We start from the raw sequence: 26,601 nt of genomic DNA on the forward strand, positions 1-26,601 counted from the left end.
TAATTCTTGCAGGCCATCCAAGTGCCCCTCTCTACACTTCATTGACAGAGGGATAGAGGACAAGAAAACCACAGATTTGGTTTTGTCAATAGAAGGAGGTCCTTTTAATGATTAGCAGAGATCTTTTTTTTTGTTATGAACTTAGGGTAAACAGGTGTAGAGAGGAGGCCAGCCCAGGTGTTACAAGTGGAACAAGAGTCATCCCTAGTTTGAGCAATGGATTGGACCAGATGACCTACTGAGTTTCCTTCCAACTTTATTCAAGTCATTGATTTGAGTTTAAAAAGTACAATGGAGAAGTAGCTCTTATGAGTTCCAAGTTAATCATTGCTGTCCTCTTGTCATCCCATGTTTTCCAGGATCTGGAACAGAAGTTCTCCCAGCAGGAACACGATGCTCTAATTGTCAAGAACATGAAGGCAGAACTGGCCCGTTTCCCAAAAATGGAGCGGGAATTGCGCCAACTCAGGGAGGAAAATGCCTACTTCAGGTGAAAGAAGGGTTCAGTTGTTGAGAGGGTTATCTTGTGTTCTTCTGTACCTGCTACAATTGCACTATATGCACTTTCAAATCCCTCTATTGGGCTTTGATATGGGAAACTTTAGAAGGATGTTTAAATATTTCATATAAATACTGCATATGAATTGAGCAGTGTTGTGATGGTTACTAGATGAGAGGATTTGACAAGATCTGGGTAATCTTCCTGAACACAGCAAGAGCCTCACAGAATGCGTATTGATCGTTCTGGATAGTGATATCTGTTTGTTAGAAAAAAATTCAATGTTTAAAGATAGTGATCAACTCTATACAGCTTTGGGAAAGAAATCCTTGTAGAGAGAAGAGACAGCTGAACATTTCTTTAATAACTGTTTTTGCTTAGTTATTGTTACTGCTATTTTAAGGGCCTGTTATTCCAGCATAATGTTTGGAAAGTCTTTTGTTTAAATTTCTAAAGCTGTCCGATATAGCTGTCGGTACAGTAGACTTTCTGGGTTTCTGAAGTGGCAATTAATTTGAAAAATTAATTTTCTAAGTGCTATGAAATATGAAATAACTTGCCTTAAAGTTGGTTTTTTTTTTTTTTTTGTTAAGGGTAAACTTAATTTCCATCTTTCGATGCATCTTAAAAAAAAAAAAAAAGAAAAACAAGCCTAAATTACATGAGTGATCTTGCCAGCTTTTCGTTATTCTAAAATTAAGTAACTTGGCTTTGTTCTTGTTATTGTTTCATTATCATTTTAAATTCCTTATCTTGTAATCTTTTCTCATGCTTGTTTTTTGTGCACAGAAACATGATATCAACAGATTAAAGGTCATTTTTTAAAAACATTTTTATCTCACCTTTGCACACCTCTATTAAAGTAAAAACAAGCAGTCTCAATGCTTGCTCAGTCATCACAGAGTACTCAAAAAGTTGGAGTGTCTACTGCTTGCTGTGTTGCCAATTGGTAAAGCAGATACAAAGCTTCAGGTTATTTGGACATAATTAGGATGGCACTTAGAGTAGAAAAATATCAGTTCAATAAAGCTGCAGTTTTTTTGTAGCAGTGGCTTTGCAGTGAAGGTTGTAGAAATGAGTCAGTTGAATGTCTGTTCAACGTCATATGATTCCCTTGTAATTCCATGTGTATCTGGAAGTTTGTGACAGTGAATTGAGTTGCATGGCTCTTTAATTGTTGTCTCTCTTTTCACCATAGGGAAATGAAAGAAAACAATGGATTACTTAAAGAGGAGGTAGAAGGTCTCCAAAGAAAACTGGAACGCTATGAGAAAGTCCAAGCACAGCTAGTCACTGTTGAATTGGAAAATGAGGTGAGGAGCTGGGAACGTTTGGAGGACGAGCAGAATAGGGGTTTCCTTTGTGTCCTGTCTGTCTTTTAGGCTCTTCCTGTATTGTGTTAGTTGAGATATGATACCTGTTTTAATTAATGGGTTCGAACCAGGCATTCCCAAACTTAAATGTCAGCATGAAGGGAGCTATGGCAGTAAAGGTGAAAAAGGCAAAAGGATATCTACTGTTCAGCTGGAGATTTTGTGTAAAGAACAATCTCATCATAGTGTCTTTTTTGGCCTTGCTGTTTCTCTTTTACCTTTCTTCTGCTGGAAATGCTTTTTTTGGCATTAAGCTCTGCCCAGACATGGTGTTGCCTAACAGGCACGAGGTAAGGACCTTGATACACGCTTGGATTGCTGCTAATGCTAGCAGGGCCAGAATGTGGTCTCAGATGAATAAAATTGTCTTGCTTCCATCCCACCCTATATCAAGCATACAGCGAGTTGTCAAGAGATTAACCTAATTGTGTAAACTGCTTGATCTGCAGAACTATACTGGTGTCTGATCAGGTTTAGATAATACTATCTGGTATTGACTGAAAGTAAAAAGTTAGAGGAGAAACTGGAAGAGGAGAAATGGGCACTTCAGCTGCTACAGAACCAGTGTTGAGAATACAGCTTGTTTTCTTCTCTGCTGCCAAGAATGTAGTCTACTAAGGTCTACAGTGATGGTAGCTCACAGGGTTAGATAATCTATAGTGCTGAAGTGTAACATGGGTTCTGTGTGTCATAGAGCTGTGGTGACAAGGAAAATGTTTGTGAGGGCTGGAGAATGGCAAACCAAAGTGCTAGATAAGCAGATAATGAAATCCACAGGAGGAAAAGGAAAGACACTGACTTTGAATGGAGGATTATGAGAAAACTGTGTGGAAAATGAGCTGTTAGAACATTTGTCTGTGTCTCTAATTCTTCTTTTGATCTCTACTTTAGAAACTTCTGGGAAAATTAAAAAGCTGGGAGAAACTGGACCAGAGCACTGGCTTGAATATCAGGTATGTGCTCACAGCTCTGGAGGAAGGTAAAACTTTTAAACCACTTTCCTTTCCTCTTCATCATCTTATCCCTGAAGTGTGTTGGTCATACTTTCTTGCTATCTCTTCTTCATGTGGAAGCTCTTACATTACTTTTTATTACATATGAGAAGAACCGTAAAATACACAGTTATAAAGTATCTTTGGGGACTAACAAATGTCTTTCACTGAGTCAGCTTGACCGCTGTCTCTGAGGCCGAGGTTCAATTTTGAGTTCTTTGAACTTCTTGAATATAGCTAAATTCATGTTAGAGATTCTGCTAGCTTAATAAGTGAACCTTTAAGAATTTTAGGATATGTCCAGAGAAGAAAATGCATGTTACTTGTGACAAGTTGTTGTAAATATGAGTTCTTTGAAAAGTGGATATCAAAATAAACTGCCAGATCATGTTGTTGTGACTTTTCTTCCCTAAAGCAGCTGAAGAACAGTTAACAACTTAGTTATTTTGTCATATGAGAAATGGAGTAAACTCAGTTTCTTATAAAAGGGGAAAAAAACCCCCACCCCCCAATGGTGTTTTGTAACACTAGCTAGTCTCTTTGTGTACTGTTACTTAATGACTCTGACATCTGGAGCATTGAACCAGATTTTTTAAGGGCTCTGGTATGTATGTGGTATAAAGAAGGGCTGGAAATGGTACATCATCTGATCATTTTCTTCCACTGCAGAAGGTTTTCTGTGTAGCTACAGTGTTTTTATGTGTCATATGTTTCAGCACTGCTTTATTTTCTCTAAATATTTACATTATTGTCACACTAGAAGGAGAGATATTTCTTTGTAAATAACTGTCTTGATATGAGCATTATAGTACAGATCACCTTTCATATTGGTTCAAGGCCTGAGCTGCAACATGAACTGCAGAACCTAATTTTACCAATTTTTTTTTTTTTTCCATTCATTACACATGCCCAGCAACAGAGCTATGTCTGCGCACTGCTGGGATTGTTTGGAAGTGGGAGTGTTTGGATATGCACATATGGTTTGGGCACATTGCTGCTTCATGTAAAAGATACTTGTGTTCAACTTGGGAAAGCCCCCTTAATTTTCTCAGTGTTTTCTGTTTAATGAGGATAATGAACCTTTTTCTAGAGGCGTGCTAGTAGGTAGCATGCTTGAGATTCTCTCCTGCATCTGCTGAGGATACATACATTTAGATGAAGTTAGAATTGTGCTAAATCTCCTATGGCAAGGAATGGACAGAAATAGTACAAATCCTTTTCACAAAACCTGTTCTGTCAGACAGTGGGGTAAAAGCTTTTTACTTACCTCAAGCTGTTAAAGGTTTAATGAGGTAATTTCACACTGGGAGAGAAATGGAACCAAGTGATTCTGCCTGTTGAAGTCTAATAACTCCTTCATTTAAAATCAGAATATTCACTGTAAAGTGTTAGGTTTTTGATTGGGCCATATTGTTTAGTGCTATTAATGGCATCTTCTTATACAGAAAAGGGGATTGCTCTTGAGAAAAATAATCTTTGCATGCAATTGTAGCAAGTGAAACAGGATGATCCGCCCCCCTTCCCCCCCTTTTTTTTTCCCCCTCAGACTTCTTACAGCATGAATTACATTAATTTTCAGTCAGGGTTATGAAGATGATGAGAGACTGTTGTCCCAGTTATGTTCCTGGCGTATGCTGTTGGTAAAAGTTCGAGTTAATTGCCCATCTCATAGTAGAAGAAACTAGGAACAAGTTGGATGGTTGTTCCAAAGAGCCAGGGCAATGTGCTGTTTGCTAATAACTAGATAAGGAAGGAAAAAGGGAATGCATTAGGATTTCTCATCTTTTCTTATCCTGTTCTTCATTGGTACAGAGAATGTAAGGGAAGTGCATACAGCGTGTGGTGTTTTAGGAGAGGATGGGTTTTCATTTCCTCCAGCTCTTCCACAGGGCTTGTTCTGTGTCTGCTCTCGGTGGTTTCTGTTCACTGATTGCCTGGTCCCAGCAGGCTTCTTGTCAGATTGGCTTATGATCAGACCTTTCAGTGTAATTTTATGTAATAATACTTGGAAAGGAGGTGCAGCTTTTAGGACTGTGGTGGTAATCCTACTGTTTTTAGTACTGGTATCTTTTTGGTAACAATGAAAGAGCTAAGTGTTTCTAATGCTTCACCTTTTGGGGGGAAAACAAGTTCATTAACAGTTTACTCAAAGGCTAATCTTATGTTTGCTAGTTCTGAATTCTACTTGTAAGCTCCTGGGTTTTACTCTTGCTCTCTTAAACTATGGAAACAAAGACAGCTTTAGCTCTAGAGCATGTTGGTGTGTTTGCATTGCTGTTGTGCAGTGTTCTTTCCAGAATTTACCCTGGGAATTACACCTGCCTTACACAAATGTTATATAATATACTTGTCAGCTGCACAATACCCAGATAATAAAATAATACACACCATAGTTATGTACGGTTCATGTATAAACATTGTGAATCTACATAATCTTTTTTGTGTTCAGTTATATGCCTTTTGATATCTTGATCGTCTTCCTGCATACTTTCCAGTATAGTTGGCTCTGTCTTTTATCATGGATGTAGTTTTGTCTTGTAGATCTTTTTTCTATGTTACTGTTATGCTGCCAGGGATTTTCATACATTTGTCATGTGTTGCTCTGACTTGATACTCCTGCTGTAGGATTTGGTTTCAACTGTAAAAGGAAAGAGCACTAAATTTTGAAATTCTTGCTTTGTGAGTAGAAAGTCCTATTTATTTTGGAGTTTACTCTCTTTGAGAAGAATATTCGTGCATGGCTGTTGTAGGACTTTGTTATTAGAAAAGACTTGTGTGGAGAAAACAAGCTGCTTATACTCTGTCGCTTCAGGATGTGCTGATGCCGTTTGTATTTCTTCAAAATCCGGTATTTGTGTAATTGAGTTGTTGACCATCTTCACTGTCATGTTAATCACGACAGACTTGGATGTTTTTTCAGAGCTGGACTATTAGCTTACAGATGTTTTTCAGGTAGTTTCTTGACTGCTATTATACAACATGTATTTTAAAGAAAAATATTTCTGGAAGGTTGTGTGTGAGAGAAGGTGGGCGCTTTATTTGGATGACAGTGTGCAAAACTATCCACGAGATGGCATTCTTTCTCCTGCTGCTGGAGAAAACTGGTTTTCTGCTCCAGTCTGGCAGGCTCAGCCTGATGTGAAAACCATCAGCTGGGCACCTTAAGAAGGGTCAGCTAGTCTGAGGAAAATTGTTCACTGTTGCTATCAAACCTTTTAAAATCTGTTTAATGCTACATGCATGCAATCACTGTCTCCTTGTCCAGTACTTAGGGTAGTAACTTGGTATGAAAAAAATCTGTGCATATTTCTCTAATGGCATACAGAGTAGAGTGTTTTTCCAACCAACTCTGTAAACTTCATATTTACACCACACATCCTTCATTTTGTCTTGTTTAATAGGAGTTCTTCACAGCCTGGTTCTTTCCTCCCCACCCAAAGCCTTAGAATTGCATCCTCTAGAGCAGCACTGTTACTGTTCTGACTTTCCTTTCTGCGGCATGTAGAATATACCCAAATAAAAAATGAGGGTTCTTGTTCTGTGAGCTTTTAATCTAAATGAGCCTTTTTTGCTGCTGCTTGTGTATGTTTGGCTGGTATTGCCTTTGTCCTCTGATGAACTAGCCAGGTGATTTTGCTATCCATAAACAGATATACCCTGGAGTACAGAACGATGCAAAATTATGTGCATCAGGTATGTTTTAAAGATGAGGCAGTTAGTGAGATACTGATAGTCTTTGATAGCAGCTGACAAGGATTAATGCTAAATTTGTCTTTGTATTTATCCATAAGTGGCAGAAAACTGTAAGTTTTGAAAAGTTGAAGTTTTTCTGAAAAGTTATCCAAATTTGTGAAGGCTGACAGGTGGATCACAAGCAACAGCTTCAGAGGAGTTTTAGTCCAAGCATTTTTTTTTAGAGAAAATATAGTAATGTGTGATGTGGGGTTTGTTGGTGGGGTTTTTTTGTTTGTTTGTTTTTGTTTATTTGTTTTTTGCTTTGCATTTTTTAATTGGAAGTAGTGACTACTTGAAGTTTTTACATTTTCACCTGCTGGGCTCAAAGATCTTTGTATACACAGCAGAATTATTTTATATTAGTGATAGATTTTTGGTGTTAATCAAGGATTGGAAGGCGATCAAATATCTTGATAATGACCTATTTAAGTAGGTCTTTGCTTTTTGGGGCACCATTTTCTGTTGCAAGTAGTACTGTCAGCTCAGGCTCGGTGTTTGTGTGTGGAAGATAAAGCAAAACATTTTGTTCATATTGCTTTTCAGAATCAATTTGTTTTCCATGCCCATCACAGGGAAGCAATGGAGAGATCAGGTGTCTTTTTCTGAAGGGCCATGGAATACAGCATGGACATTAAAGGTGAGGCTGACATATCAGAAAGAAAAGTAGCGTGCTTGGACTCTTCTGTGTTGTTCAGAGGTTCCAGTCTTGGTCTTGGATGTTCTTGAGTTGCATCTAATTGTGGTTATATTGGAAAGCAGGTCTCAGCCCCCTGATGCCTACAGTGTAAGGCTGACCTGGAGGAACTCTTAGGTTTAATGAAGCATGGGTTTGGACAGTACCTATAGTCGTCCTTCAGTCTGCAAGGGTAAATTTAGTTGGCTTCAGTGATGATATCTCATTAAGCTGCTGTAGCTATTTTGCATGCTTGCTGTCCAGGCCTGTAAAGAGAAGTGCAGATTTGACAGGAATTCAGGCCAATGCTTAAGGACCATAGTGGAGCCTGCCAGCTGCAGACACTGATCTGCTGACCTGTCGCCTAGAGCCAAAGAAGTGAACCTGTTAATGCTGACCTGGTTTTCTTTCTGAAACATCTGTGGGCTGGCTGGCTGACAAATCTTGGGGACTAGCTTCCTGCAATGTCTGAGACCAATTAAGAAGAGGAGATAGTGTGAATGTGTATGCATTTCCTCTCTAAGAAAGGGTTTAATTAAGTGGCAAGCATCTCTATTTAGTACAGTGGTTAGCACAGTTGTAATTTGTAATTACACAGGTGCTACACTCAGTACGGGAAGTCCTTCTATGCAGATTCTGCTTTTGGAGTTGGGGGGAAGGGAGGAGAAAGGGAGGGAAAAGGGAATCAGATTTCTTGATTCTGCATTTAGTGGTGGATTAGTGCTCTTTTTTTTCCAGTGAATAGAAGAGAAGGGAGAATATTGGAGTTCTCTACTTTCCTTTTTGAATCTTGATTAACTATGCTTAGCTACTCTGCACTCTCTTCCATCCAAGGCATTGAATATCTTTGCAGTAGTGAATGAAGCTCATAATCTTCTCCTTTCTCACAAGGTAGTAATTTACCTTTCTCTGAATGTCCATTATGAATAAGTGGTTACTGGTTTAAAAAAAACCCAAAAATTCTGTTGACAGATATACAAAGCGGTGCATGTTGAAATAGTTTGAATTGCTCATGTGCGTTTCTGGATACTTAATTAACTGCAACCAATCAAGACAAGACTGAGGGTTACTGTGGCTAGTTCCAGTAATGCCATAATTCTGGCATGATTGCTCCCTAGTTGAGCAAATAGCTTTATTGGAGTAGTCTATTGTAGCCCTCTGGTCTTTTGTCACCAAGCAAGAAATCGATCTAATTAAAAGCATTTGATGCTGGCTGCTGTCACTAACTGTACCACTGACCTGAACTTAAGTGCTATTTTCTATGTTTGGGGGGGTGAAGGGGTGGGTTTATCTGGGTTGGCTAATGGTGGCCCCCTACTTTAGACCTAAGTCGCTAATTGGAGAAGAAAATCAGAATTAGCATAGTCTGAGAATATTGAAACTTCATTTTGTACATCTAAGTTTTATGTAAATAATTGTAATTTATGATCTGTGAACATACTGAAAATTGCATGACTGCTGTTTACCAGATTCCCAGTGTAAAACAAGCTGTCTCATCACAGTGGGAATTCCCAGGGCACCAAAAAGGGAGATAAACGCTATGTAGGGAGAAACACTAATTAAAAAACCCCCACAAACAAACAACAAAAACCAAAACAAAAAAAGAAGCTATGCTTATTAGAGAAACTTTTGTAGTTATGAGGTCTCAGCTTACATCATGGAAAGATTATCTGGTGTTGTCCTGTATAGACACAGTACTACATTTTACAGTAACTTTTAGGAGATTAATTTTGTCATTAAAAAATTTGCCTTCCACTGAAGTTGAAGGTTTGATAAATGTTAAAGAATTCACTCTGTGAAGAGGGCTGATGTAGCAGGTCGCTAATATTCTGCAAAATAGGGCTTTCTGCTGGCTTCTGAAGAGGGATTAATGTCGTGTGAATCTCTTGCATAGTTCTGCCAGGACAAGTTAGTCTCAACTTAGAGCAGTTCTGCTATTCCTGTCATGTGAGGCTCCCGACTCAAGTATCTGTGTGAAAATATTCTGTTCCTACCTGGTACTTTATGGTTCTGTGAGCACTGCAGCTGAAAGACATGGTCCTGCATAGCAAAAAGTAATCTAGAATGGAAAACAGCTTTCAGCCAGATCGGTTCCCTCATCAGGTTTACTGTGTGGGTGCATAAATAATTGTGCTGTTCCAAAGCGGGGCAGAGGAAGTGGCAATGAGCAGCCAGGGTTGGAAGGGATGATGAGGACAATCATTGTGTTTATTTAGAAATAAAGGTTACATGCTTGGTATTTTTAGGATTTAGTATGTGTAAAAGATGAAAGCATTGCTTTAGAAGCATTTAAAATCTTGAAGAAGTGCCTGAACAGTTCCAAAGGGGATCTTTGTCTTTAGAGAGTGAGGCAGAAGTTTCCAGGGAAAACTAATTGTGCTTGTCTTACAATAATTGTATGTGTACTGAAGCCACCATTCTTTACCTAGAGAAGTCTTGGAGGAAGCTGTCACCTATTGAATGTGACATGCAGCATATGCTGGAGTATTGCTCTAAGCTCTTTTGTTCTTCGTTATCCTGTTATCGTATGTTAAAATGTACATTATTCTTCACTTTCCACAGTGCCTTAGGTTTTAGCTTTCCTTGACAGAATGCTTTTCATGCGTGGTGGGGAGAAAATGTTCCTTTGTCATCTCAAAATCTGAAGCTCCAGTTTTCAGAGTAGTAAGAATGCCGTTTTGGGAGAGTTCAGGCCATGTTTGTGTATTGGTGGAAGGGAGTAATGTATCTAAATGTGATGTTTGGAAGCCTAATGTCAAATCTGTGCTTTAGCCAGGGTTTAGTCTTCTCCCATTCTCATGGTGTTGATCCACTTAATTTTAATATGGCAACCATCTGCACCTCTCTTCATAGATTTCTTAAAATATTGTAGATCTGTTCCTGCCAGTAGTTCACTGAAATGCTGGGCAAAGCTTCTTGCCATATTTTCCTATCTGATATTAATTTTCTCCAAAAACGCTGTACTTCTCTCTGATGTTCAAAAATATTAGTGTTCTTTCTCCTTTGCCATTAATGCTTTTATTTCCATTTGAATATATCAAAGTAATAAGTCTTGAGGCTAAAGGAAAGATAGGAAGAGTGTAAAACATAATGGATGAGCACCTGACATCTAGGCAGACTGAGGCTGTAATGTATAATCAGAGTAAGAAGTAAGCAAGCTCACATCAAAAATATGTCTGTCCTTGCTTTGCATTTCAAAGCTCTGGGAACAGTTAAAGAAACTGTCTTTCCAGGATCACAGATCTAGCATTCTGGAGACAGAGAAAACTATTGAACAATAGCTTAGCACACTATCCATTGTCTTTGTTGAAGAGTAATTTGAGGAACTTCAGTAGTTTCCCTACAGGAACTGTATGGAGAATAGCGACATCAAAGAAAAGATGGGAGATCCTTACTAGGGGAATAAGAACTTTATTTTGGAAGTGAAGATGCCAATGGACCCTTTTTTTACTGGAAAATATCACTTCTTTTTCCATTGATTCTTTTTATCAGAATATACAGCATTGTCCCAGCTTGAATACAGGGTGCATTTCCCAAACTAATAAACTCAAGGCTCTTTTTCTGCTAGTAACAGGAGTGGGTTTTGGAAATGTGTGCTGGTGTCGTCTTCTGCATAGCGGGTGGTTTGTTTGCCACAGGGGACTCACCAGTCGGACACTTCATTTTGTGTTGCTGCCATATTTCTTGCAAGTAGTGTTTGAGATGCTGTTGAAAAACAGTTGGGTAAAAGTAGCTTGCTTTCTTCCAGCATGTAGTGACCCATGTTATGTGTAAATGGCTTGAACTTAGGTGCTCACTCTGCTGTGAAGGAGAAGCTTTCAAAAATACAGACACTTTTATAAAGAGCCACTTTCCTTACATTAAGCAGTCCTGTTTGCCTTAAAGTGAAATTATCATTTAAATAGCAGAGACTAAATAGCAAGGGGATAGTTTGCTACTGTCAGAGAGCTCAAACACTCGTGCTTGATTTTTATTCAGCCTCTCATTTGGTTATTTCCACAAACCCAATAAGCACTATAATCTCTAGCTCATTTTTAATTTTACCTTTCCATTTCCATTTCAGCATCTTTCAGTATTTCAGTTCTAAATTTTCTGCTGGGGCTGTCAATGTGATATGCATTCCCTCTCACTTAGATATGCAGTGTATTATACCTCATTTATCCCCAAAGTTTTGTTTTTGCAGGGAAACTTTTAAAGAAAAAGGTAAAAATGGACCCTGTACGTGCTTATTGAGGATGATTTTGTTTCAGTGTAGCAATGCCTTTTTCAAAACCCTTCTCAAAAGGCACAAACCTTTTCTAAATAGAAGCAAACCAAAACGCTTCAGTAAGTTTTCAAACTCTTGTATTTTGCTACTCCCTTGTACTAGTGGTCACGTGCTTTATCTACAGGGCAAGGAATCTACCTTCTTCATTGGATCAAGGAGTACCAAAATGGATTGTGCCAGACTAACATAACAGCTTTCTTTGTCTGGAGAGTTGATTATCTTATCAAATAAAACACAATAGATCTTATTTATTTGAACTTTATTGAAACATTTGATCAAGAGAGCCACTTGGGAAAGTATAAACCGTGCGGGAGAAGACGGAAATTAATAGAAGAATCGTAGGGTATATAAGGAATTGTTTAAGCACAGATAGATTTAGTATTGTTGAAAGGAAAATGCGAGGATAAGTAGAATTCCTCAAAGATTAGCCTTAGGATCTGCTTTATTTTGTATTTCTATTAATGGTTTTGGTGCAAAAATTTGGTGTGTGCTGATAAAACGTGGCTAATGATGCCAAGTTCAGAGGATTCATAAACACACAAAAGCTGGATATGCAGGACTGAGTGACCCTAAGGATTAGAGTGAAGAAGGGGGACAAAATTCAGTGAAACAAAGCACAAGGCTCCATGGAATTGGGAGCTGAATACAAACTTCTTGTGTAAAATGTAGCACATGCAGTGGAGAGGACTAGAAGAACAGCTGTGTACTTGTTTACAACAGGATGGCTGTTAATTCTCACACATAGGATGCACAGGAGAAAAACTTACATGGAGGTGAAAGCGTTCAAGTGCCTCTGTAGATGGGAGGGAGACGCTTTTCAGACTTCTGGTCATCCACTGTGGAGGAGGATAGTGGGAACTAAATGCACAAAAGGGTTGCTGGTAGGAGCCTGAGAGCCCCCTGAACCAGTGGTGAATGGAAGGACTCGCCTCCTCTAGCAAAGGCTGGCAGCAGATGTAATTGCTGCCAAGAAGTACATGGATGGAGGGGAGGCGAAGGAAGGGGGATCAATACCAGTGAGAAAAAGAACCATCTATACTAAAGACTAGCTCTGGCATTTAATTAAATCACTGTAACCCCGCCATGAATACAGCTAGAAGGGGGCTCTAACTTTTAGAAAGAGTAAGTTCTGAATGCAGCTTCCAATGGAGTCAAAAGTACGCAAATTACTGTTTTTACGCTGAAGCTCCACAAGGTTACGGAAGAGATGACTTGAGTTCATAACAGCAAAGGGCTAGACAGGACCTAAACTAAAAGATCCTTTTCAGTCCCACTTTTATGTGAATGCGTATGTACCAATCTGTAAGCAAGGGAATGGGCTCAATCATAGGAAAGGTAGAGCAGTATATTTTAGTGTGGAATTGCAGGTATTGTTTAATACCAGGGTTCTGAAAACTGCAAAACTGCAGTGGGAAAGGGGGAGGGGATTAGTGAATTAAAAGCAGACCACGTCCATCTTTCTGCCCACAAAGAACAACTGGGAACAGGGGGACCCGAAGTGTGAGAACAGCTGACCTTTGTTCATGTTGAGAAATAAGAAGTTTGTGGAAAAATGTGCTGAACTATTAAGAAGAATTTATCTGCCGGTGTAGATAAGACCAAAATATGATTTGTATCATCTGAGAAGCTTTTCTGAGCCTATTTGGTGCAGGTTATCTTGATGGTGTTTTGAAAATGATTCACTCCTGGTTAGTGTTTAACCTCATCAATGCCTAGAGCAAGGATTCATACTTCTGATGGTAGCTAGGAAGGTGTTATTTCAATCGTTTGTCTTTGTTTTGTCATCAGTGTAGGGGGGAGTTTTGTACTGCATCAGCCAGGAAAGGCCTAATTTTCAGTTTTAATTGTACTTAATAAGGTAGCTAGTGTAGCAACATCAAGATGGGGTGGGAGAAAATTGGAAATGTATGAACACTAAACTGTTTCAGTTTTTTAGCATCTTTTTAAAATGCTCCTAGTTCCAACAAGCTAGCTTAAATGCCTTGTGATATTATTATGTAAGCCTTGTCCTTAAGCTTCAATCTTTCCCCTCTTGGGACCTCTTTGCCAGTGAACATTTTTGACCAAAGCACGTCTTTACCTGGGCTATAATCTCTTTCTTCACAAGCTACGTTATTAAAGGGAATATGCTTGTAAATATACCTTTATGCATGCATTGTTTGGAGAGAAAAAATCACTGTGGCTTGTAGTAGCAAAAGCAGTATACAATATTTTCAAACATTTCTTAAAGGGCATAGCGAACTTGAAATGTGAGTTAAAAGATTAATGTGATAAGTGCCTCAAGGTTCTCTTGAACTAGCTGTGATTATGTAAATGTTGTTTGTTATTTTAAAATAACTTATAGCACAGAAATTGCCATGTTAGGTTGCATTATTTACTAATCCATCTCTAGTCCAGTGTCAGAGACAATGGTATCCTGGTCTAGATAGGAAAATCCAGAGTAACATGCAAGACATGAAGCAGACTTTTAGAATGAAAGTTTGTTAACTCTCATCAGCATGGATTTTACTTAAGCATGAAGATTTTTATTTGGTCCCCCCCCACCTTTTTCAAAGTAAAAACTCTTCCAGATGTGCATACAGTAAATAGAAAAATGTTTTGCTTTGATATTCTTTCAGTTATAATTTTTCTTACTTGAAAAAATAGGCAACAAAGTTGTAAAATATTAGAGAGAAGTGAGCTTCTTAAATTGCTGCTGTTTATGTAAATGATGCCTTTTTCTCTTGCAGTTCCGTTTGAGACAAAACAAAAAGTATTTTTTGTCTTAACCTTGTGATCCAATTTTACTAGGTGGCTGCTCCTTCCTCTACGTACAATGCTGTTAAGTGTGTTACGCAGTTTGGTATGGTGTATGTCTGTCTCTGTTCTCCCTGAATGGATGAGGAAGAACTATAAGCTAGAAAGACCAGCCCGAAGTGAGGTGCCTGAATGACAGCACACAATGCACCAGGCTCTCTAGAGAATTGGGCCTGTGATAATTGGAAAGATTCCCATTTTGAAAGCAAAGATGGGAGGTGTTGGGGACTGAATGGATCCCTGTGTTTAGTGAACACCTGGAATCAGTTAGTGTCTGGAGCTTATTTTCGAAGTGCTGACCTGGACAGCTAAAATAAGAGCTCAGGACTCCTGTTTTCAAATTAAGCTTTCTGTGGGATTAGAATAGCTTGTAGAAAATGGAGCCAGGCCTTTTCAGCAGAAAGGAGATAAAACATGCCCAACAATTCTGCGTAGCCAAGGCAGTTAAGAGGTGGAGGTGTATGGAACCTTCTTTCCCTTCCTGCCACTGATGTAGAATGTAGGGAGTGCATTGGCAAAGCTTATTTTTTCAAAAAAAATTTTTTTTTTTTTTTTTTCTGGTCTAGTGGCTGCTGATGCACTAAGATGTGTTCTGCACGTATTTTGGTCATCACCTGGCAGCAAAATGTTTCCTCTAATGAAGTCATGTCTGTTGCAGAATGGCATTCTTCTAAGAGGATGCTATATTTTGGAATAGCGTGTTAGAAACCGCTGCATATTGAAGCAGCTCTCCACCTTTACTGCCTCTTGCTATAAACAGAAATAGGATCTGTCAGAGGGCCTAACCTTTTAATGTAGGTACAGTTTTGGCTTTTCTAGAAATGTATTTACTTGAGATCTTGAGCATCTCTCCTCTCCTTTTCTAGCACCACTTTGGCTCAATCCTTAACAACCCCCTTCCTCTATGTTATTCTCAACTCTCTTGACAGTAAAGTTAACAATTGCTGTGCTTCTTTGTGGGGAGTAATGAGCAACTATTGCAAGAACCATTTTCTAGCAGAAGTTGTTCTTGCTGGAATTGCTTTTGAATTCTCATTGCTTGTTTAAACTCTCTTCCAGAGATACTCTGATACGAACAGTGTAGTGAAAGGAAGATCAATCTTTTGAGTAGGAAGAAGGATGAAATTCAGGATTTTCCTGAGTTATACCCTGCTGACCAAGTTAATTTCTTTTCTGTTTTAATGAAACAATCATTCTCTTTCTGTGGTACACATAAAACTGTTCAGTGAGGGCTTGAAATCCTACTAACTTTTCTAAGAAGGACAGAAATAGGGTATCTGGCTTTGACTGAGAATGTGTTTGGTATCGGTATCCTCAATTAGAGAAGTCAGATGCTCATCAGTTAGCTTGGACAGTTTTCAGTGATACTTCGCAGCTCTGTTATTGGCTCAGTTCAGAAGATGATGCTTTAACCTAGCTATGAATTTTTTTTACTCAGTTTTGCTAGTACATTTGCAAATAATGTTTCTGACTGTATGCTCTTTGTATTCCCAGAGTTAAAGCTTTGTGGCTTCAGGTGGTTTTCTGCAAATTTAACAGCCAAGGTTGATGGCATTGAGCCTATTTTGTGACAAGCCTTTCATTTAGGCCTGATGGCTTCCAGTGTGACTTTGGCAAAGACATCATCTGCCTTCTGGATAGCTGGCCCACTTGTCAAGGTGACGGAACACCTATCAGCTCACCTGTCTGCAAGTAGCTGGCAAGGGGAAATGCAACTGGCACTTTGTAATAACTGATATATTTGGAAGACTGGTGGAGAGGAAGAGTGAAAAAGTGCTCTGAATTTGTTTTTGTTTTTTTTTTTTTTCCAATTTGGTAGACGTAGATCTTGGAAAATGCATGTGCTCCTGTCTATATGGCTTATGATAGCTGCTGAAGGTAAACATACTGTTTCTCAATGTCAGTCTTTTAACTGTAGTTAGATATTTAAAATAGCTTTTTTTCTAAAATATTTGTCTGTTTCTTGTATCCTGTACTGTTCTTTTCAATGATAGTGTGTCTAGGTCAGTAGAGTTTCATAGAATCATGGAATACCAGGTTGGAAGGGACCTCAAGGATCATCTGATCCAACCTTTCATGGCAAAAGAATGGTCTAGACAAGATGGTGCAGCACCCTGTCCAGCCTAATCTTAAAAGTGTCCGATGTTGGGGAAGAGTTTGGAGGATACAAATTAAACCCTTAACTTTGCTTTAGAGTCAGCCATTCTGTTTTATGTTTTCATGATGTCTGTTGGTGAAGTATTTGCCAGAAGTGACTTTCATGGACAGACTCTAGTGCTGTATGATGTTAGTAGTTGAGTGTCAGACAAATCTGGTAATATACAGTGTTCAAAGACACTTTTGTGTCTTAAGATTGTAAGGGCTACAAAATAAATATTTGGCCCTTCAGAACTGAAATGTCAGAAGGACAGTGACCAAAGTTTTAGCATCCATATCAGTCCATGGCTTTTGTCAGGGAGAACGGGATGCTTTTGGTATTAAGTTGGGATTCAGATCTACGGTGTTGGGACTAAATCGCTACATGGACTTTGGTGGAATTGCATCTGACAAGAATCTTGCTGACAGCTGCAAATTGCACGTGGGTTTTCATAGTTTTAAGAAGCTGTCTGTCACTAGGTTGTTTCTTACCCTTTTCTATGCTTGATAATTTGGAATCGTTAAGTTTGTACATGCTGTCCCCTGCGTTTTCCATCCTTGCTGTGCTAGGGGGGTTTAAGGGACTTAGATGAAACGAGAAGGAAATAACTACCTTCTCCTCCTCCCACAAAGTGCTGTGTTTGTCAGAAGCAGCTTGAGGGCTCAGGTTGTCTTGCTGTTGTGGAAGAGCTGCAATTTCCTTCTGTCTGAACAATAAGCTTTGTATCAGTTTGTACAGCAATGAACTGCTTTTGTTTCCTTCAGAAACGTGCTCTGCTGTCTGGAGCGTTTCCATTTACAGACAACCCTTGCCAAATTAATTTTATTTAATTATCTCCCAGGGCTAAGCTTGAATACATTTTGTGTTAAATTCACCGTTTCTCCCTCTTCTGAACGAAATGGACTTAATATCCTTGTTAAAATCTGATTAAAACTAAAATTGAGTTTTTTGAAGTCTGATTATCCCATGAAATGGAATTTTTAAACCTAATTATGAATGGATTTGCATACATTTTTAGCACCATTGAAAAGAAAGTTGAAATAAATTTATTAATGAAATCTTCTTCTACTGTCTCTGGGCAATGACGATTGCTGGAGAGTAAGGGAGGAGGAGGGAAGGTGAGAATAAAAACCCTGCCTCTTTTGAAATATACTCTCTCCCCCTCCCCAAATTAATTCCAGAGCTGGTTTGACCCTGTCTCATTTTTATTCCTCTCTACCACACAGCCCAATTTAGGTAATTGATGGCCTTTCAGAGGGTAACTACACAGTTGAGCTGGTTTCATATATTTAAAGCCTTTGTGCTTTCTGAAGGGAGGATGGGGGGGACAACATTTGTTTCAACTGTTATCTTCTTCCCCTTCTTTTCTGAGGTAGCCCTGATACAAAATCAATAGGCTGCTCTCGTTTCTCCTTTCTGAGAAGCTGTATGTTTGAGCGTTTATTTTAAGCCTGCTAAAAAATGGATAGTTTTACAGACTGTGGTGAATGTGCACATGGGATTTGTGATTGTTTATGTAGTTCCCTGGGTTTGAAGCAAAAAGTTTCTTTGTAGGATATATTTGAATCTCTCACTACAGTAATCGTGCCCATTCCCTCAGGATTTTGGAAGTGGTCCTCTATCTAAAAAGGAGTGCCAGTGGAGAATGTATCTGCTTGTCTGACTTAAGCTTTTTGAAGCAGGTGCAGAGGGCAGCAAGATGCCTGTGCAGAAAGCTATTGGTTTCACCTGGAGTCTTGTACTGTTGAACCTTTCTGTATGTTTCTCGCACTGATTGAAAAGTTCATCTCCTTACGTGAAAGATAGACCTTAAAGATGTGGCTTCTTTTTTTTTGGTCAGTCATCCTCTTACCCAGAGTTACAAAAAGCTCTTTGCACACATAAGCATTAGTTAAAAAATTTTAAGAGTGTCTTCTCTCTGTCACATGCTGTGTGCAGATATTTTTTTTCTTGTCAAAAAATTATAGTAAATGTGGTAGAAAAAAGGTGTTTTGGCAATTCAGAAATCGTGGACTTGATACATGACTCTGCAAAGAGTAAATGCTCAGCATGTGGCCAAGTGTTCTGTAAGCGTTTGCAAAGTTACTTTTGAGCTGAGGGACTTGTTTTCCACATGCTTTCCTGTTTTCGTTTTAATCCTGTCTTTGCAAAAGTTAGGTACGAAACATAGCGGAGGTATTGAGTTCTACAAGAAATGAATAATTCTGGCACTGTTTCTGTGAGATGCTTCTGAAGGTGGGGAGTTTTATGAGGGAAGCTGTGGTTCAGCAGAGGAAGGAGGGTTGAACTGAGATTGGAGAATGCTTTTAGCTGGCAAATGCTCAAGTTATAAACCAGAATTGTTGAAGTAAATTAAAATTTTTTGCAGTAATGTAACAGGAAAACTTGAGAATTCAGACAAGCTTAGGAGGAAAGAAGCTAACTGAGGTAGTAGCTCTGCACCGGTGACTTTAAATTGTTTTGTGGTTTAATGGCTGTGGCTTTCATTGTGCTTGCTCACTGAAACTATTGTCCAAAGTAGACACCTTTAGCGTCGGAGTTATATAATACTTATTGTATAAATAGGACTCCCATTTACACTCAGGTTATAAATGCTTTGCAGTGTCTTCCCAGTCAAGCTCAAGTGGAATCTGAGGAGTTAGGAACATTTGATGCACCTTTTTTTCCTCAAGTGTGGAGCTGTTGTGCAAAACCGCAGTCATGCCAGTAACGAGCAGAATCAGGAGGCTGCAGATCCTGGAGGAGCTAGGAGGAGATCTCCAGTGGGGTAGACATTGTGAAGACTTCTAGGATGGTTTTTAACCCTTTATTGTTGTCTGGTTGGTTCTGTACTGTCCATTTACCAAAGAAAGAGTAACTGGTTGTGGGTAGTCCTGTATGCTGTATCATACAGCGTGATGAAATAAGATCTTGAAGATAAATGTGCATGCAAGGAAGGATGCAAAAGTGGTGCGAAACAGGGATGTTTGTTTCTTTTAATGGAGAGAATAGGAGCTCTTTCTCTTCTGTGAATACATTTCAAATTTGGGAAACTGTTTATCATCTAATTGTATTAGTGTCTCCCCTAGTAGCTGCAGGCATTGAAAGTAACTAAAACTTGATGATAGCAGTAAGCCAAGATGGTGTCAAAGTGCTTGTGACACCAATCCAGTCCTTATCTTAATCCTAGCCACAGGAGCCTGTGGCAAAGACACAGGGAAGTCATAATTGCTTTTGGCTGCTCTGAACCCTGTGCTTGATGCAGGCAGCTGAGTTGATGTACCGATTTTTGAGAGCAAGCTGGCAAAGGAGAAGAAAGTACTTGCTGAAATGCTGCTGTTTACATCTTTAATGCAGTTACACTATAGCAGTTTCAACTTTCTATGAACAAGTCTTAGTCTGCTTCTATTTCCTTCTGACATGAATTATTCATTATTTATGGGTGATGGTGATCAAGGTTTGGCTTTCACAGGCAGGTTTATTATATCCACTTAGCTCTGACTGCTTTGGCAAACTCTAAGACTCAGTTATTTTCCCAGCATTTGTTCTTAATGTTCATCATTCTTCCTGATGTTAAAACTTTCAGAGAATGTAATCCAACTCTGGTTTGGGGAGGGAGAGACTGAGGGGGTGGAGTGAGTTGTTTGGGGTTTTTTTGTTTGGTTTTTTTTTTTGTTTTTTTTTTTTTGGTGGGAAGCATAGGAAGAGCTTTTTATTTAAATCTGTGCTTATTGCCAAGGCTGAGGGCAACTGTTTTATTGTCATGGTGTGTCAAAGGACTTGGATATGAGGCACTTTATATGTGTGGCTTGGGACATTTGGATGTGAAGGAAAGAAGACAGAATTTCAAAATGAGGTGGGATTGATGTGCTCTGCCGACAAGGGAGAGTGGTTCTGAGGGCTGTTGAGATTGGGATTTTGTACCGTCTTTCTCTAATGCTGGGGTGCCAGCACCACTGTAGCAACAATGACACTCTTTGGGTTCTTCTATTCTAATGACTTGTGTCATCTGGTTTGTACTGGGACTGTGATGTTAAGGTCTTGGTATGTCTCATGTTTGCTCATAGATGCCTAGAGCTGATGTGTTAATGGGCTTCCATAAAACTTTTGGTCTGAAATGTTATTTGTCCTTCACTTTGAATATAAAATTTTCAGAAACTTAAAAAAAAAAAAGTATGAGAGAGAATTACTGCATTTGTTTAAAGTTCTGAAAGCTTTTTTTAGCTAAACAGTTCAAAGAGCGCATCTCACTAATCAGAGGAATATTTTTGCATCCCCAGGGTGGTCACAGTGTTTTAATTGGAACTCAGGCTTCTTTGAAGTCCTTTTTAATCCTCCCTGAGCTGGGGGAGAGGGTTTGAAGGCAGCACTGTAAATCTGAAATTTCTTCGTTTTATTTACATGTGTCTGGGGACATGTGTAATTCTTTTTCCAGAAGTTAAGCTCACTTGCCAGCTTGTGGACAGCTGAGTGAGAAATGTGCTTCATTAAGAGGGGAGGCCTGAGACAGATGGTGGGGGGTTATAGATAGTGGGCTCACGTGCTTATGGATTTGTTAAAACCAGTAACTGAGCAACAGGCTCTGAATGGTAAATGAACTCAGTGGGAAGTGATGTGATAGCTAAATGTGAGGCTAGACTAAGCAAAAAGCTAGGATTTAAACTCATGTTTTAGGATTAACTTATTAGTATGGCATTCAAAAATAGCGTTGCATATGGATATTTGACTGCTTTACAAGTTAAGAAAAGATTTAGAGTACAGCTCTTATGGTTGATAGCTTCAGTCATCCTTTAAATCAATATGGGGTTAAATTTTCTTACACTGGAGTTGAATTAGAGTTTTTTGGGTGTCCCTAGTCAGATTGCTTAAACTCTTTGTGCCTCAGATTGTAAAATTAAGGCCTTGCTTTCATCTGGTTTCTAGAGAAAGCTAGTCTTACCCCAAGTGTATTACGCACTTGATGTATCCACCATGAATGGAGCCTCAGTGGTAGCTGATGCCTTTTGTGCCTTCTTAATACAAATAGCTTGTAGGAATATGCTGCTACTGACAATGCAAGCATTTTCCTTAGGCATTTTCTACTTTATTTGTTCCACTATTGATTTTCATGATAAATGTAATAATTTATCAGCTCTGTATTTTCTGTACTTCAATACAGTTTTTAACCTCTCACATTTGCTGAAACTAGGATGTTTTTACTTTCTGCTCCTGCCAGAGTTGAGACATCTGCTGTGAAAAGTTTTGAAATAAACTTTGCTTGAGTTTGGATAGTTTTGAATTTATCGAAGCAACAGGTTTAACCTCAGTTTTCTGTCTGAAAGGATAACTTGGTATTCCAGCTGAACATATAAGCAGTATGCTTTTCATTCTGTCTAAAATTGTCATCATGAATTTACCTGTGACTGATGTTATTGGATGATATTAAAAAAACCAGTTAAATTTTACTGTACCTTAAAGTTGCAGTTTAACGTGGCCATTCCTGCTGTGAGATTGAAGAGGTATGTGATTGTAATCAGAAGTAAATAATAATATATGGCATGTCAAATCACTTTTATATAAAAGTAGCTGAAAATACGGTCTAGACTCTTACAAGGACCTGTAGGCAGTCATTGATAGTAATTCCTCTTGCTCAAGATTAGGGATTTTGTGTTACTGCTGGCTAATATTTTTAGCTGATAAGAGTCTGTGAAAACAATGCGATCAATAAAGATGTTGAAAACAATGTAAGAACTTTGGTAAATTAATATTCTGCAAGGATTATCTCAGACAGGTGTCAGAAGAACAAGACTATCAATTTAGTGAAATCTGTAAAATAGTCAGATATACATATATCGTCAGTACCTAGTCTTGGTTACAGTATTAGCTCCCTTTCTTATCAGACAGAAGCCCTGGTTATCTGTAAAAATGATGTCTGTGTTAGTAATTTCCATGTGGGTAGAAGTTATGCCAGAAGGGTATGTTGGATACATGTGAGTTGTGTTTTTTTAGGTTTGTGGGGGCTTTTGCTTGTTTGTTTGTGTGTTGTTCCCCCCCTCCCTTCCTTGAAAAGAAGCTGATGTTGTCTGTTTTCTAGGCTGGTCCGAGTGTCATCAAATGTCTTGGAAGTGATCTAGCAGAATGGAACCAGCAGAGTTTCAGTAATGTCAGGATTACTGACTCAGTCTGTTTATTTGCATAAACATTCTTGCCTAATTTGAAAGCTAAGGAGTGAAGTTTTTTACTTGAGATCCTTCCGTTGTAACCAGCCATCCCTGCTGGCCCTCAGCTTAGTGAGGAGCAAGTTTCTGAACTAACTTTTATTCATCGACATGAACTTTAGAAAAAGAAGCTTCTGCCTGATCTTCTGGAAGTCTCACTTACTACCTTTATTTTGGCTGTCAGGACACTTTCCCAGCTTTGTGTAATCACAGTAATTGGCCTGAAATAGTTTTCAGGGTTTCTAATGATTCTCTGTTAAATGATCTCTCTTTGAAAGATACACCTGTCTATTCAGAGTTTGTTTCCAATGAGCATATCTTTGTATTTCAGTCTGTGGTTTTCAGATAATAATTTTTTGCTTATGATTACTTACAATTATCCAAATGCCTTGAAAATCTTAGGATACCTATGTGATTAGAATAAATAATTGGTATTCTGCTGCGATTCTGTTCTTTAGATTAGTTTGATTTACCCCCCACTTCCCAGCCCCCCTGTGAAGCCTTCATTTTTCCTAGCAAATAGTTCACGCTATCCTCTCTGCCCAACTCAAGATTGTCACGATGATTGTTCCAATTCCATTGACAAATGGAGACTATAGGAAAAACTACCCTAGTTATCGGTCCCTAAAATAAGTTATTTTATTAATTTCAGAGTTGTTTTTCCCTTTAGCTGATTTTTTTTTTTTCTCAAATTAAGTTCATGAGGGGGTAAAAGACTTAAAATAGCTTTTGCTGCTGCTGCAGTAAAATGAAACATTACATTATTAAATGTGTTTACATTTTGTGCTAGAAATCGTAAGGGTGGTAGGTACAAAATTACATGCCACAATAATTTCCTTTCAGCAGCATCATTAATACATAATTACATTCACTAAATTAAATTGCAAATTGAGAAAAAACATTTGCTTCTTTAATTGTAAAGATCGTGCAGATATCTACTCTAGTTTGTAAGGAGCAACAGCCATTTTTTAAAATCCTTTATGATCATTTGCAGCTTCACTACTTTTTGCTACTGCTGGTAAATAGCTAAAAGGTCCTTTAGAAGTTTGTGTTTTGTTTTTGGTTTGTTTTTTTTTTTTTTTCTTCTGTTTGATCTCTAATCTGTGTTGGTTTTTTGGGGGAAATGTTAAGCAAAAAGAACTGTTATCCACAGATGTCATCTTGGAGCCTTGAGTAGTACAAGGCTATAATTGGTTTAGAATTTCAAACTGATTATGACTGAATCCTTAAGGTACTTAATGATCGCCATCCTTAATATAGGACTTTTTGGTTTTTTTTAAGAAGAGATAGAGCAATGATAAGATACAGTCAGAAAATAGAGAAGAGTGGGATGTGGGATGGAGAATACAGTGCTGTGGGCAGTGCCATCTGAGAAGAGTGCTGTTCCTGTTGTAGGAAGTCTCTGTTGCTAGAAACCAAGGATTTTCCTTGCATCATACCAAACAATGGTTTGAAAGCATTTCAGATCACTGGTTCTTATGGATTAGTAAGTACAATAGGTTTGTTGTGCTTCCTTGATAACCTGAAAAAGGGAAGACCTTAAGAACTGTTTGTTTTCTTATATTGGAAGAACATAAAATACAGAATATTTAATAGCTTTGAGATACACTCCATATTTCTTGAGTTGTATATTAAATGGCTTATTGTTGCCTTTATATACTGTTTCATTTTATGCAACTGAGTTTAAGCCAAATTAAAATTCTTTTGTGTTACAGCATGATTGAAATATGTGGACTATCTCTCTCTTTTTTTTTCTTTTTTTTTCTTTTTTTTTCCCTGTGGGATGAGGCATAACAATGCATGCTGCAAGAAGGAATTGGTTACATCTGTATTATAATACCAAAAAGATTGGTTTTTTGGTTTTGTCTAAGGAGAGAGTCAAGAGCAGGGCATGGCAAAGTATGCTTTGATTGTTTTGAAAATGTCAAGCATAAGTAAGAGTTTTAGAGCCAATTTTTTTTTTTAATTTCTTATTTATGCTACAAATCATTAGCTTTTGTGCCAAAAAACCCGAAGCGCGGCAGCTGAGTAGAGTGGAGAGCCGAGCAAGCATGTTTTGCTCCGGTGGTACCAAGTGGTCATCCTTGTGCTGTGATGTGAAACAGCAGAACAATTAAAGGACATCCCTGTGGGTTAGCAGCAGTACAAATTGAGCTTGTGTGGGGATATGCTTGTCATTAGTAAGAGCTCAAGATAGTTTATTCTGTTTTTCTAGTTAACTCTCCATTTCCCTTGCTACTTACGGACTTTCTCTGCGGTGGTACATCTTTTTTCTGTTTAAAGCATAGGTTGGTTTTGACTCTTAATGAAGCCTAGTCTTGACAGTACTAAAACAAATCTTTGAGAGATAGCATACAATTATTCATCCAGCCCAAAAACCAAAATGATGACATGATGGTGGATCTCTTGCAACATAGATAGCCTGACTTCTCACCAGTTTTTGAGAGCCAGACTGACAGTTCACGTGTCTCACCCTTGAACCCCCTTATTGCTTTTTCCATGTGGCTGATGTTACCTGACTCATAGAGTGTAGCACTGTAAACTCAATGAGAGCTTGAGGATATGTTTTGATGAGAAGACAGCTGAGCCAGTTAACAGCTTCTTGGTGAAAGGGGGAATTTCAGCAAGCTGATTCAGACCTTCAGTGGCAGAAAATGAACCAGGAAAAGCCAGTGACTGCCACTTCAGTGGCAGCAGGCAATTAGATTTGCTCTGCTGCTCACACTGAATTGTATCTGGAGAAGCCTGGAAGTCTACAATGATGATTATTGGTGTGAACTGGACCCCTTTTGGAAAGGCAACACTCTCTGCGCTTGCTGTGTAAAAAGCTCAGCCATGTGCTCTAGCACTTTTTTAATCAGACTACAGAAAATTGCTTTTGTTTCACCATGATCTCTCAAAACTCTAAATTGCATGTCATGTGATTCAGTATGCAATGACGTGACTTCTGGGTGAAGATTAAAAAAAAAAAAAAGCTGACTATTCTCATCTTCCAAATCTGTAGGTTTGGTACTACTGTGTATACATTCCCTCTCCTTGAGGTCTATTAAAGCCTTTCACCTTTCACTTGTAAGGTTACATTCAACTATGCAATGTGTGTGCTTGCGAAGTGGTTTGTTCTGTGCTTGTTGTTAGAGCAGTGGTAGGGATGAGAAGTTTGGAATGTTGAAGTGCCTGCCAAATGATTAATTTTTTTCAAAAGTAAGATTAATTTTATCTTGTTGAGCTCTTAAATTTATCTTTAAAGTAGAAATGAAACTTGAAAAATTGGTTGTTATGATGCCATATCGTTAACTTTGGGAGGAAAAAACCTTTTTTCATTAAACCCCCCAAAAGTCTGTTGACTGGAATCTAAGATAGTTTTCTTCCTTTTTTTTCCTCCCCTCTTCAAATTACGGCTTGATTGGATTAATTGCTAATTTTGCAGTTGCTTCAAAAGAGACATATCAATTGTCTTTAGAATTGTCAAGACACTTACAAACACTTAAAATGCTTTCTTACAAATAAGTTGTTCTTCTGCTTCAAGTGGTTAATAGGGACATTTGCTTTGGTAAAGAGCAATTGGATTTGTTGATTCTATCTATACACAAACATGAGGTTTCTTTTCTAAATGAAGGGAACCTCAGAAGCTGAGATTGCTTGTTGCTTTCAGTTTACACTTCAGATTTCCTCCGTTGACTTTGTAGATAAAATATTAAGCATACAATTTATTGGAGAAACAGTCTAAGGTGTACCTTAGTTTTGTGGTTTTTGACAGCTCTTAGCACCTTCATTTGAATGAATAAAGTAAGTGGTTGCTCTTCAAAGCATTTTAATCAAAGTGTTACAAAACACTAAATGTGTCCTAATTGCCTAGGAAATTTTGAGAATTTATTTTTGTGAACAATGTGTGTAGCAGATTCCTTACCATATGGTTTAGTTAATGTAGTTAGCAATAGCAAGGGAGGATGTAG

The 26,601-nt window shown here is 38.4% G+C and overlaps 1 protein-coding gene across 2 annotated transcripts in view; it reads left to right on the forward strand.

Annotated features, from left to right (window-relative positions):
• MAD1L1 (mitotic arrest deficient 1 like 1) overlaps positions 1-26,601 on the forward strand; it is a 385,605-nt gene that overhangs the window by 8,475 nt on the left and 350,529 nt on the right. For both annotated transcript variants that reach the window (XM_052773151.1, XM_052773153.1), the window contains exons 7-9: positions 360-490; positions 1,698-1,812; positions 2,764-2,825. In XM_052773151.1, coding sequence (XP_052629111.1) covers positions 360-490; positions 1,698-1,812; positions 2,764-2,825 — 308 coding nt within the window. The remainder of the gene's footprint in view (positions 1-359; positions 491-1,697; positions 1,813-2,763; positions 2,826-26,601) is intronic.

This window comes from Harpia harpyja, chromosome 21 (genome assembly GCF_026419915.1).
Source record: "Harpia harpyja isolate bHarHar1 chromosome 21, bHarHar1 primary haplotype, whole genome shotgun sequence".
Classification (NCBI taxonomy): domain Eukaryota; kingdom Metazoa; phylum Chordata; class Aves; order Accipitriformes; family Accipitridae; genus Harpia; species Harpia harpyja.